The following is a 13,877-nucleotide window of genomic DNA, read 5'->3' as shown; positions in this document are numbered from 1 at the left end:
TCTAATCCTCTTCATCTGATTAGTTTAGAAAAATGTGGAGCACGTTTCTTAGTTGCAATCAATGCTTCAAACTATGAAAGAAATGTGCTAGAACAGGTCCTGCTGCAGGGGCATGTGACTGATCTTGCTGTTTTCTAATCATACTCTTTTCATCTCAGCTTTCATAAGGTAGTATGTTATGAAATAGAACGTATGTGGGTGTCTTCGATTGTACCTTCAGAGATAGCATGGAAAGATAAAATGTATAAAATAATCACGTTTTATTTTCTAAATACTTGATTTTTTTTCCTGTCAGCAAAAGCTCTAGGAGCAGGTTGCCCAAGGAGGTTGTGGGTGCCCCATCCCTGGAGGCATTCAAAGCCAGGCTGGATTTGGCTCTGGGCAGCCTGGCCTAATGGTTGGCGACCCTGCACATAGCAGGGGGGCTGAAACTAGATGGTCATTGTGGTCCTTTTCAACCTTTCTATGATTTCCAAATAGTGTATTCAGTGGTGCTTCTAATTCCATCCTCCCTGATATTCTGTGTAGGTTAGAGTTTCTAAGGATATACAGGAAGAGACATTTCCTCAGGAGCCTAACAGTCTGTACCTCAGAATAAGAAAGGTCTCTAACATGTGAGAGAGAAAATACTGAGTGTAATTGTACTGGATTCTTCAGCAGGGTGGAGGCTCCAGACTCCTCTTACGTACATTTCCACTTTGTTTCCTTGACTTGGCTATTAATGTGTGTACAGCAAGCTCAGCTTCAGAAGCAGTAGTCCAGGGATTGTGACAGAGCACCACCCTGAGACCTGGGAGATGCAGCTCAGACTTCTTGGGCTAGAAAGGATCTGAAATTTTTATTTCCTATTTTCAGGTGTGTTGCAGCTACAAGGTTACTAAAACAAAGTTGGGAGCACCCTTCAGTTTTCAGCTGGACTTGTTTGGTTCTGCTTTAGTGGGCAGGTGTAGCTCACTGAAACAGGATGCAGAAAACATTCAGGTCCTCTTAAAGGAAGGGACCTTTGTGGTCGCAGACAGAGGTGCTGGTTGTTTTGAGGTACCCCCAGGGTTTAGGCAGAAATTCAGAGCTGTTCTGAATCTTGGCTGCTTAAACATTCTAATTACTAGTTAAGCAGATCATTTTAAGAATCTCAAACTGAAGTTGAAGGAAACTAGAAATCCAATTTAAGGATTTAAATACAAGGTACTAACTGCCCTGAAGAAATGAATATTACATTTGTTTGTGTGGTGTAACAGGAGGGCCCTTAGGGTCAAAGTCATACATCTGTAAAGTAAGTAGGAAGGAGCATAGTATGATTTCATGGGACATAGCAGCTAACGTGAGCTGAGTTACTTGAAGAGTGTCTTGAAAGCAGTTATATAATCTGCAGCTGCTGCTTTCTGCCACCTGAGGTCCTCTTTTATCCCTGATAAGTAGTGTTCTGCTGACAGAGTACGTACGGTATGTACAAGAATAACACACAGTTGAAATGCTTCCTTGCAGTTTTGAAAATAATTTTTTTTTTCAGAAGAATTATGTAAAGCTGTTTGTATTAAGATGGGAATCAGTTTTTCGTATCTGTGAATGATTTAGAACTGTGATTGCTAGATTTCTTGATTGACAATTTCTCATCTCTTACAATGCCCTATAACGTGCTTTGTTGATTTGCTTTGTTAACATTTAGCAAGTTCAGCTGTTAATGTTTTTATTTTCAATGCAGTTCTCTTCCCCTCTGTGACCTGAAAAACATGTAGTGATTTGTGATTGTGGTGCCTGAAATGAGCCTTCAAGTTTATTTCTAAGTAAGGCAAGGTGAACACAAGTATTTGGGAGATAGTGACTTGAGCAGTTTTCAGTTTGATAACCCTTGAAGAAGAAGAAAACTGAGAGTTGCTTTTTTCTCTCTACACATTACCCAGTATTTCTCACAATCCATGGTGTTTTTTCATGTGATTACCATTAAAAACTTAAAAAAAAGAAAAAAAAGAAAAAAAAAAAACAATATAAACATAGAAAGGTAAACAGCAGTGTTCCTCAGGAAAAAAAAAAGTGCACTTTCTCACTTTCTCTTTGTGAAGGCATTTGAAAGTGAATGCAGTTTTAAGTTGGACCTAGCAGCATGTAAATTGGTAGATGCATTTATTGCCCCTCTCCAGTTCTTGGTTAAATACGGTTAAGTATTGCTCTTTTGGGTGCTGATGGGAACATTTGCACGCATGGATGGGGAGCTGTATCAGGATATTGAAGATACTGATCTGGTGGTAAAAACAAACCAAAACAACCAGACAACCTTTTTTGTGGGGCAGGGGCAGTCTTGCTCTTTGATCTACCAGTTGCAAGCTATCTAACTGTCCATGTGGTTGTATTGACACAAAAGATGCTGGGAGGATTAAGAATTAGAATTAAGAAGAACTCCTTTAATCCGTCTTTGTCCTTGGAAGAATGCTGGATGAATCATGACATAATGGGTGTGCTTTATGTAAAGTATTTCTGTTTTGTAAACTCAGACGTAAAGAAATGAGATGGACTTGGAAATAAATCTGGGCTTGCTGACGTAATATCTCCCTTCCCAGAGGCTTTTACACAAACTGCATGGTAACAAAGGGGAGGTTTGTACCTTCTTGGGTTTGGAGTGAAGGTATGTGGTATAATGGGCTGGTTCTTGTGGGACTGGCCTTTTCTGGCTGCAGCGTACATTCCATTGTTTGGCAGGCAGAAGTGGAAAACAATGTCTCTTTTGTTTTTCCCTATGGATTTCTTTGCAGATCTAGTTTTATGGATCAGAGATTATACTTGGGCATTCAAGTATTCAAAAATATTTTGAACTTTTGTTTGTCACATTTAGTGGTGTTTGTTTTACAGCTGTGAATAGCAGGAAGCTATAGTCTAAGGAAAGATTTGTAAAGCCAAATATTACCTTTTATTTTAGACTAATGTAAGTGGAGGAAAAAACCCTAAAACTTTATAGGGTCAAAATGTCCTCAGATAAAACTGGACGGTTCTGTCTTTCTGTATGAGATGCCTTTCTTTAGCTATTTATCAGTTTACAGCTGCATGAGAGTCGAGAGAAGATTTGTGTGCATGTATGAATGTTGTTTTATTCTGAACCAATGGTCTATGTACTTCAGTGTGACACACAGGCACTACTAAAGGAGTTGTTCCTCAGACCAGCATTGGAACAGATCAGCTGAATTACAGCTTGATGCCCCTACTGGGTAAAAGCCGTTGGGATGACGTACAAAGGTGTGAATGTCTGGCATGTGGGGTGTCGGAGCTGAGAAGTGAAACGCACTTTCGGCTTTGGGCTGCTTTAAGCTGTCGTACACATTTCTTTTATACAAAGGCAGTACTGTAAAATATTGCTAAGATGATGGAAGGAGGAACAGTATTGTAGATGGGGCAGGAGGGTCTAAAGAAATAATTCTTGTTTTCTAACTCCTTGAAATTTCAAATAGTGGGCTCTTTCCATGTATGCGATCTTTGAAGAGGTAATTCGTTCTCAGTTTTCTACTCAGTGAAAAGGGCAGGGCAAGACATGAAAGTCTCGCTGCTTCACCGAGTCGTTAAGGGTCGTTTAAAAAAGACAAGCGTGTGAGCAATTAACTGAAGGCTGCGTGCTAACGCACTGCCTCTAAGTGACAACTACCTTAAGGCTGGCCCTTGACTTTCTTTTAACGTAACGCATATTTTTGCGGGCTGATTTCCATCCCACTATGCCGCGGCAGGGCCGCGCGGTCCCCTTTCAGCAGTGCTGCACTACGGAGGAGTCCCTTGGAAGGACGTAAGCGCGGCGCTCGCTCTGAGCGGCAGCGCCCTCCGGCTGCCTTCCCGGAGCTGCTTCCTGGCGTTCCTGCGGGGGAGGCGGGAAGGTGAGCGCACGGCGCTCAGAGGCGCAGAGCACCGCCGAGGAGCGGGGTCCCAGCCGGAGCCTCGCCGACTCCCGGCGGTTCTTGGGCCGCACGTCACGTGCGCTCGCTTATCAATCGCCGCAGCTAAGGCACGGCGGAAAGGCAGAGCCTGGACTCGGACGAGCAGGAAAGGATCGAGAAAGAAAGCGGTTGCGGTTCGCCGAAGCCGCGTCCCCCAGCGACCTGGGCGACTCACGAGAGCGACCCTCCACCTCCCGTACCCCGACGGCTCTGCACGACGTTGCCCGAGGGAGCTCCGCCCGCAGCGCTGCCCCTCGCGGCGGAGGCCCCGCCCTCCACCCTGCTGAACCAATCGCAAGGGGCCGTGGGCGCGGCCCTCCTGTTCCTCAGCCAATCGGAGGCGCGGCTGACACAAAGTGGAGTTCTTTGCACGCGCTTTCAAGACCAGAAAAGATTGCCAGCGATACCGTCCAATCGTAATGAAGGAAGGCGGGGTTAGCTCAGCCGCTAACCCAATGGGAGGGCGAGAGCCGGGCAGGGAGGCGGTGCGGGGAAGGCGAAAGGGGAGTGGCAGGAGCCTGACGCAATAGGAGAGCAGAATCCCGCGGAGCCCGAGCCAATGGGTACCGCCGGTGGGCGGGGCGGGGGGCGGCCGTGCCTGGGCTCCGTGATTGGGAGAGGGGCAGCGGGAGCCGGGCCGGGCAGGGCCGTGTGTGCGCCGCACGAAAATGCACTCGGATGCCGCCGCTGTCAGTGAGTAGCGGCGGGCCGCGCTGCGCCGCGCTCCCTCGCCCGCTCCGCGGCGGCCCTGGCCTGACCAGCCCGCCGCCGGGCCCTGCCGCCCGCTCGGCTCCTCCGCACCTGGCTGGGGCGGCGCAGCCGAGCGGCGCCTCTTGTTCGCGGGGGAGGGCGCCGAGCCGGCGCGGGGAGGGCGGCGGGCAGGCCGGGCACGGCGAGCCGGGGGGGCGGCCCTCGGCGGGCTCCGGGCGGGAGGGGCCGGGCGGGGAGGGGCGTGCGGCAGTGGGGGCGGCAGAAGCGGCGCCGTGCGGCCCTGGGAGGCTATGACGCAGTTTCCCCGGCCCGGCTGGGAGAGCGGCGGGCTGGGGGCCGCGGGCAGCCCGAGGGGAGCGGCGGCGCGAAGGGGAGGAGGGGACGGGGGCAGGCGGGCGGCGGCGGCGCCGCCCCGCGGGAGAGGTGCGTGCGCGGAGGGGGGCCGCTGGCGGAGCGGTTCCTTCGGGCCGCTGCGGGGGAAACGGGCTGCGAGGGGGGAGCGGGCGGCGCGCCGTGGGAGGTGGAGGCTCTTCCGCCGCTGCCCCGCGCGGGCGGGCCGGGGGCCCGTCGGACTACAACTCCCGGCAGCCGCCGCGGCGCCCCGAGCCCCGCCCCCAGCGGGCTGCGTTCGCGGCCCCGGGGCCGAGCGGAGCCCCCCGGGCCGGGCCCGGTCACGGCGCTGGGGGCGGTCGCGGGGCGCTGGGAGGGCCTCGTCTGTGGGACGGCGCTCCTGGCCGCGTTCCCTGAGGTGCTCCCGGAGCTGGGGAGCCGCCTGGGGGGGGGGGGCGGGGTGTTGGGAGTCGCGGCCCCGGGGCGCTCTCCGCTGCGGGGCTCGGTGAGAGGGGGCCGCGCTGCCGGGCAGGGCGACGGGCGCCGGGCGTCGTGAGGGCAGCGCGTCAGCGGGCCTGGGCTCCCCGGGCCCTCGGTGCTCCCCTGAGAGAGAAACTGGGCAGGGAGGCGCGGAGCCCGCACACGGTGACGTTATGTAATGTCTTTAGCAGCCCTGATTTATTCTACCTTCATGTTTATCGTTACGCGGTGGTCTTGAAGGCTCCCACTGAAGCAGAAACAGCTGCCTTATGTTGGAAATAGGAGGATATTTTTTCTAGAAAGTGCCTTTTGTTTGCTCCCTTTGCAGTATCCTCTGCCTAAAAGCCAGAAGGTGCAGGTCTGTATTACGCACTTGTGGGCTGCAGCTGCAGCTACTCCAGCACTCCCTAACGGAGGGTGCTGGAGGTGGTGCAGTGATTTGTGGTTGCTGATTTCTCTGCGTAGAACACACAGAGTACTGCTGCTCATGCTTCAGCTGTTGCTGTCTTCTCCTTCAAAAGGTCCCTTGCGCCAATTTCCATCTTTCACTACAGTGTATGGCAAAGCCTTGAAGTGCCTATGTGTGTATACGTGGTATTTTCAATAGGAATTTTCCTAAATTGTATCATTACCTGTAGACTCATACCCCTTTTCCTTTTTCTTTTCTTTCACTGGGGAAATGCTTGAAAGAAGAATTAATGTTTCTGTTCAGTCATCTTTTTGATCCTCTCTATTCCATTAATACATTTTTACTCAATTTTTCTATGACGTATAATTTTAGTACGTGATTAATTTTTGTCTGGGTAACTTGTGCTAACTTGAGGCGAGTTGTTAATTCTCTATCTTATTTACTTTTTCCCCCTTGCTTTGGAATCAGGAAAACAGTTCCCCCTCTCTACCTTCCCAACATTACATCCCAGTCCATTTATTTGCCTCTTCAAGCAAAAGAGGAAATCATGCTTGATTTCTATAATGTGCTTTACGGAAAGCAGAGAGCTGGGAAATAGGGTACACGTTAGGAAAACATTCACCTTCTGCACTCAGTTTAGGTGTTAGAGCCCTTAATGGTGGGGATGTGTGTCTTTCTGCAAGAAGTAATGCTGCTCACAGCGATTTAAAGCAGGAGCCTTATTTTAAAAGTACCTACTTGCAGATCTCATATAAATGCTCTTCATGTATTGTCCATTTTAGACATTTTTCTTAAAAATGTAAATCCGAGATTAAACAGAATTTCTCATTATGGCTCATAAAAAGATTAAAAAAAAAAAAAAAGCAACAAAACACATCCAGTTCATGCAGTGATTTTTATTTGATTTTTAAAATGTCTGCTGCTGTTAGAATCATGTTCCAATGCCATTTGTTGCAGGTGTGTGAGGGCACAGGCACTGCTGCAGCTCATAGCTGAAGCTTATGGCTTCCATGGCTCTGCTGGTGCAGGGCTTTATAGGAGCACTCTCTAATCCATCAGTCAAATGTATCTGGGTTAGCTCTTGCCAATTCCTTAAGTTGGCTCAACCGACATGTTAAGTTTTTGCCTGCAGTGGATTAGGGAACGTGCCCATGACCTGTGCTGTTGGCAGAGCTGTGGGATCTGTAACTTTTGGCAGAGAAGAGAGAAGCAAGCAGCTGGGACAGCAGTGCTTGTGCCTGGTGTAGCTGTTTGTAGGCTGCTGCAGTTTCATCCTGATGTACTGATCCGTGTCGTGCCGGACATCCTAGCAGTGCATACCAGGGTTGCATTTCTGCTGAATTAGCTGGAGCACAAGACACAAAGTTTTTATTAGCTTTATACCCTTGGTAGGATGGCAAATGATACCTAATCTGGCATGAAGTTGGGAGCAGTGCTGGCAGTCTGTGCTGTGGCCGTAGCATCCAGTGACACAAAGTTAACTCATTGACGTATTTTGGAATGAATTTGATGCTAGAGTAGGAGAGTGGATGAGTACACTGCAGCAAATGTGTGCAGGCTAGCTCTGTATTAAATGCCTCATAGCTGCATTTCCTCTGTCCTGCTCATGGCGTCAGGAGCATGAGACCACTAAAATACTGTTTGATTTTGTAATGTATGCTTTAGAAATAGGTTTAAAAAAGATGTAATTGCCCACTGCTTTATTCATTCTTTTCCATCTGTGCCTGGCCACTCCATTTCTATGATATCCTGACAAGAATCTCCTCTAGGAATGCTTATCAGGCACATTTAGTGGGCACACAAGCTGTGGTATTTGCAGCAACAGAAACAGATGTATTACACCATAAATGCACACAGTGTTAGATCTTTGGCTAAAAACCAAAACAAAACATGAGCCAGTGTGCAGAGTTTATTTTAAAGTACGTATGATAGCGTAGCTCTGAAATTTGTTCCAATTAAATTAAAGATAAATGGACGTTCAGGGAAAAGGAACAGCTATGTAACATGTCTGCTGCTTAAATTGCTCCGAAATTCTCAATGAACTTTAAACCTCAGTAGCTCTTTCTGTAAACAAACCTCCAGGTCAGGGTGCTTATTACATGCCTGGGTAAAAGAAGGATTGGTTCCTGTGAAGGAAAGATTAGTGCTTTTCCCTTTCCCCACCTGCAGAGCACGCAGCAGTTTCACAATGCTTTGCTACAAGTAGTGTGAGTGACTGCTGATGTAACACCAAACGTTGCGGCGAAGGTTTGCGTTAAGATGATACCCTTTAAGTTAAGTGTACTTCAGTGTGCTGTCATTTCAGCCACATTTTGTTGTCAGGGCTTTATTTTAATAACGTGAACCACTGTTTTGCTTCAGGATGTTTTAGGGTGTAGTGTTTGGAAGACGCGTGCAAGCTTTCACAGGTGTATTCGTGCTGTGCTGGCATCAGCAGTGCTGAGTGTTGAGTTCAGAGCTGTGGTGCACGAGTGCCTGCAGGGGTTGTGCCCTGCAGCATGGCACAACAGCCAGGAGGGCTCAGCCTGCTTTTCTTCCATTTAATTGGGAGCCCTTGCATCCCAGGCAGGAATTCACTTGCGCTCTCTTTCTGAATCATGGATGCCCCATCTCTGGAGGCATTCAAGGCCAGGCTGGATGTGGCTCTGGGCAGCCTGGTCTAGTGGCTGGTGACCCTGCACATAGCAGGGTGTTGAAGCTAGATGATCATTGTGGTCCTATTCAACCCTATTCTGTAATTCTGTGATATTCAAGGAAGTCCCTGTGTGGGAATGAAGTGGCATGTTTCTTTCTGGCTCCGACTTTGTGACAAGGCTGTAGGGATCTGTAACACTGTGCATTTTTCTCTCACTTTCTGATTGGTTAAGAGCGGTGAAACAAAAGTGTAATACGCGAAGGTCTCAGAACAAAAACTGTGCTGTAACTCTCTTGTAAAGTTGTAGAGTCAACACCTGTTGTACCCAAGTGCCAGGAGGAGTCCAAGTTGCTTTGTTTAAGGCGGCCTCGAGTCGGCCGTGGGCTCTGAAAGTGACTTCATCCTCCCTTGGACAGGAATGCAATGTCAGTTCCTGGCTGCTCCATGTGCTTATTGTACTGCACTTGAGGATCTCTGTCCTTAGGTGTGTTGTTTTCCTGTAAATAAAGACAAAACTGATGCACGTTTTTCATTTGTTTTCTACACTTGAATATGTAAGTACTAAAGGCTTCCACCAGACATAGGCATCAGATCCGTACGACTAAACTCATTGGTCAGTATAAATTATCGTGCCATTAGGATAATTCTGTAAGCAGATCAGTGAGCATAACATCATATTGTGACGTAGTTCATAATGATTGCATGATTCTTTTATTGGGTAAGTAAGGTTTATTCAAAATCAGTTAGGAAGATGGTACTTTGGAGTAATGTTTCTCCTATTGCTACAAGTTTTCTCCATTTCTGTTGTTTGAAGCCAGGAACTGTATTAAATAAAAAAAGGCTGAAACATTCCATTCTAATTTTCAGGGCATGAATCTGTCCGGTATGTGTTTCTGTCTAATTGTTTTCTGAGAAGCTTTTAGTAAATGACAGCATTTATATGTTGGATTAATTTTCACAGTCATAAAAATTGCCGTGACTCCTTCCAGTCTTAAGTTCTTAATGCAGAATTGCATCTGTAACATTTATGTGTCATGTTTGTCTGGCATGATATTTTTAGACAGGTACTGTTAGAATTTAGACCTACTGCTACTAGAGATTTCCTATTTGCTGAGATTATCTAGAAGCTTTTAATGGAAGAGCCTCCTGCTGGTCTGATCTGGTGCTGGTGCAGGTTGATGGTAGGTGATGGTGCACCCAATGGCTGTGGTTTGTCAGAGCTTTGAAGTGATAATTTTAACAGCAGGAAATAAGCTCCAGGTGTCAGGCAGGTACGTGCCATGTGTGGGTGGGCACGGAGTTGGAAATACTCTTTTTAGGTATTCATTTGTGGTCTCGTTTGAATAGTTTGGCAGCACGTGGTTTCCTGTAATAAAAATTATATTAGCCTTTTCTTTTTTTTTTCTTTTTCCTGAAAATGTGATTTTATGGATTTGAATTTGACATTTCAGATAGAAAGTATGCAGCTTCCATTCACTTCTGTCATTTGCTTATATTTAAAACATATATTGAGGGTTTTTTGGGGGCGATTAGGGTGGGGGGAAGGCGATGAATGAAACTATGTTGTGTTTCATTGTATTTCTTAAATTTGTCTCAGTGAAGGATGTAGAGCTAATTTATCACAGTGTGTTAAGGAAAAATGCCCAACCAGCTGTTCTTTCCTTTGCCTCTCCATGACTGTCAGGTCTGTGGTGTAAATTTTAACACTAAAATATTTTAAAGGTTATTTTTAATCTTTAATCTTTTTGCTTTCTACATTTAATTTGTATGTGACTGGGACTAGTTAAATAACCCAGACATGAGCACTTGTTCTTGACGCTGAACTGTGGATAAGGGTGAAGTTCCATTTTATAAGACTGGTTCTGGCATTTCTTTCTGTTCTGGCTGGATTTGCAATTATTTTACCCAGAATTTTTTTCCCTTAGCTGTTGTGTTGTGGATTATTTCAAACTATTTAATAGCATTTGGGATTTCCATTGCTTCAGTCTATTGCTAAAGATAGGCTAGCATTTGCAAGAAAAGCAAGCATGTATATCTGTGTTGGTTTATTTGTTTAATGCATTCCCCTCAGTGTTTGTACCATAGCATGTCTTTTCTTCAGTGTTCCTGAAACAAGCAGCTTTCCTTCACTTGATCCCAGGTTGTTTTTCCTTTCCTGCAGTAATAAAACCAGAAAAGAATCATAGAAGGTTGGAACTGTTAAGGTTGCAAAATAGCGCTATGATCATCTAGTCCAACCATTGATCCATCACCCCGTGCCCACTAAGCCATCCCTCATCAATGCAGTTCTTGAGTACCTTTAGGGACAGTGACTCCATCACCTCCCTGAGCAGCCCATGCAATGCCTCACCACTCTTTCTGAGAACAAGTGTTTCCTACTGTCCAACCCGCACCTCCCCTGCCACAACTGAAGGCCATTACATTTTCATCGTTCCAGGCTGGTTGATCTGCATTGAAACTCTTGTGTTAAGATGACAAATGGCTTCACCTAGGCCAACTTCCATCACATGGAACCTGTACCAGCTGCTGCTGGGTGCGGAGCTCCTGGAAGTGCACCTGGCTGGGCAGCTGATGGAGTGCCTTGAGGTGCCCGGCTGTAGCTAGCTGCTCAGCAGTGCTTGATGTGTGACTGTGCCTTCTGCTGGCTTTCCGAGTGGTATTACAAGAGTGTGAGAGGGAGTATTTTTCAGATTCTGTTCATTGAAAAGCAGTTTTTTTAAAGTATAGCTTCTCAGTGTTGTGGAATACTTTGCCTGTTGCTTGCAGTGTGGATACAACAAACACTGTACCAAGTTCAAAAGGGAACTTGAGCTGTAATTAAATTTCCCAATTATTTTGGCTGCCACTCACGTTTGCTTCTATACCAATAGCTGACAAAGCAGCTTATTTTTGGTTTTGGATCGCAGCCCCACTTTGGAAGCGTCCCCTGTGGAGAGACAAAACTTTGGATTCCTGTTTTGTTCTTGAAGCCTTAGTATTCATGTGGATATACCAGTCTGTGCACAGCCAAGGTGTGATGCTTGTCATGTAAGAGCTCTAAAATATATTGCTGCAGCTCCTCCAAGGCCATTGTAAGTGTGTAAGGTTTTCTGAAGTAACAGCTTAAAGTTGTAAACTGTTTCCAATGGATGTGTGAAACGTCCTGGTGCAAATGCTGTGTTTGAAGTGCCTAGGAATGCTTTATTTCCAAGACAAGACAGTGCCTAGTAGGCTTAAACTTAGTTCTAGAATACTTTTTTTCCTATAATTGTTAAAGATACTATCTAAAATTACTGCTTAGTTTTGAAGAAATATTTGCTTAGCATTATCCACTCGATGGCTCCAGGTATCACGGTTTCTCTAAAGACCCGTGTTCTTTGTAGGTCTTAACCTGTGCAACAGGGGAAACTGTAATGTTTGTGTTCTGAGGAGCTCTGTCTGGGCTGGCAGTTAGCAAAAACACCTTTCCTCATTTTAACCTTGCTCTGCTCAGAGTTACTCCTAACCTGTCTTCCCCTCTCTGCACCCCCAGCTCCTCTCCAGTAAGAGGAGACAGACTGTTTCTGTCTTGGTATAGATAAATATATCTGAAGTTTGAAATTCCATCTCTGGTGTAACTGACTTACAGAAATCGTGTTGCTGTGATGGGGAATGGGGGAGTATAGGATAAGAAATAAGCAATTATTGGTGAAATGAGACTCTCTAGATAAGACAATAAATAAAACCTGTGATTCCTTGAAAAATATCTTTTAATTCAGCACATTGAGAGAATTCTGTACTGACGTGTGCAGCAAGTGTGCTTCTTCAGTTTGTCATTTTCACTGTCCCAAGGATCTGCTGTTTAATGCAGATTGCTTATCCTTAGATCCTGGGTCATCTTCAGTGTATTTTGGGAGCATTTTCTTGAAATGAAATGTGGGAATTACATTTTTTTCCTTACTTGTATCTTTTAGGAGGAACTGGAGAAAGCCACGTTTGCTGGCAGAAGCTCTGCAGCCATTAGCACACAGCAGTGACACCAGGCATGCAGAGTTGCATTCTGCTTGCAGTGTTTTGCTTGCCAAATGGGATGTGTCTCTGTGTTGTCAGTGTTCTCTTCTGCCCAAGTTTCAGTAGGGCTGCCAGGTTGCTTTTGGTTTAAATGGAAGTATTTTGTAGTGGTTTGATGTCTTTTACCTCTCTCAGCTGCTCTGTGCCTAGCCTTCTGAGAATGGTGCTGGTTTGCATGCTCTCTGACTGGATCAAAGTGGATCTTTTTTGTAAATTACTTCGTATCTAGTTTTGTTCTGGACTTGTTTCTAGCAAAAAGAGGTGATTTAATGGAACAGAGAAGGACCAGCTTGTCTCTTTGTATCAGCTGAGGCAAACTCAAGTGTTTATTTGTGAGACAAAGAAGCAAAGTCAATGTCTATGTTAGGGCTACTTTCATGAAGTGTCAGAGTTCCTCATTTTGGGTTCTATTGGCTTTGGTCATAACTGCTGTATTGTGACTTATGGTTCATTATGCAGAAGTCATGTTTCAGCTGTGTGTGTTCCAATAATTTTATTTTTCAAGGAAATGAGTATAAAGTTGTTTCATCATCTTTTAAAAACCAGTGTTTTCAGTGGTCATTTTAGAATGTTAGGTGCTTTTGGAGTAGATGGCAGAGGAAGACTGAGTAACATGGAAACTCTAAGGAATAACAATTCCTTATCTTAAGGGTGAAAGTTGTAAATGATTTAAATTTATCACATTTAATATAGTTTTATGTTTAGCTATAGTTCTGTTTTGCTGGATATCATCCATGCCTTAAGAAGAATGCATATGTAGGATTTCTTCTGCAGATTTAACTTAATGTTTTCCATTACGTGTTGAAAATGTTGGTGCCGAAAAAGGGTTGGCTTTTGTTTTATAGTCTGGTCATGGTTTGATTGAATTACCAGAATTTATGAAGATCTCGATTGCTACAGCTGGAAACCAAGAAGTTTAAAACTTTTTTTTCTCCCCCCCTCTAGATTTTCAACTGAATTCTCACCTATCAACACTGGCAAATATTCACAAGATTTACCACACTCTCAATAGGCTGGTAATGACTTGCCATTTTCTCTTGGTGGAATTGCTAGGGCGATAGGTCAGAATGTTTTTGTGGTTGAAATCCTTTAGTGATTGCACTTCTAAGAAGTATCACTGCCTGCTTGGCTGAGAGGCTGTGGGTTTTGAATCTAGGAACTGCAATAAACAGTAAATACTGCTGAAAGGTTATAGGTTATACACCAGCGTTCAGAGTGGAGTTTTAGCCATGTTCAGTGCAACACTGGATTTGAAGTTTTTTTCCCAAACAAATTTTCCTAGATGATCAGATGATGGAAATCCTTATTACACTTACACCTTCCATTTATACATTGCAAATGTGGTGGATAAGACATTTCCTAAGTAGAAAAA

At 45.5% G+C, this 13,877-nt stretch overlaps 1 protein-coding gene across 13 annotated transcripts in view; it reads left to right on the top strand.

Moving 5' to 3' along the window:
* The first annotated feature begins 4,304 nt into the window (after positions 1–4,304).
* Positions 4,305–13,877, top strand: part of DCUN1D4 (defective in cullin neddylation 1 domain containing 4) — a 35,840-nt gene continuing 26,267 nt past the window's right edge. For 4 of the 13 annotated variants that reach the window (XM_031588567.2, XM_031588566.2, XM_031588564.2 and 1 more), the window contains exons 1-2: positions 4,481–4,604; positions 13,451–13,521. In XM_031588567.2, the coding sequence (XP_031444427.1) occupies positions 4,580–4,604; positions 13,451–13,521 (96 nt within the window). In that variant the 5' untranslated portion in view covers positions 4,481–4,579. The other 9 variants (XM_090139453.1, XM_090139452.1, XM_031588569.2 and 6 more) reach the window with 7 other exon arrangements.

The sequence above is a fragment of the Phasianus colchicus genome, chromosome 4 (assembly GCF_987193195.1).
Source record: "Phasianus colchicus chromosome 4, bPhaCol1.hap1.1, whole genome shotgun sequence".
Lineage (NCBI taxonomy): Eukaryota > Metazoa > Chordata > Aves > Galliformes > Phasianidae > Phasianus > Phasianus colchicus.
The sequence above is the reverse complement of the archived record's forward strand: the minus strand, read 5'-3'. Positions and strand labels throughout refer to the sequence as shown.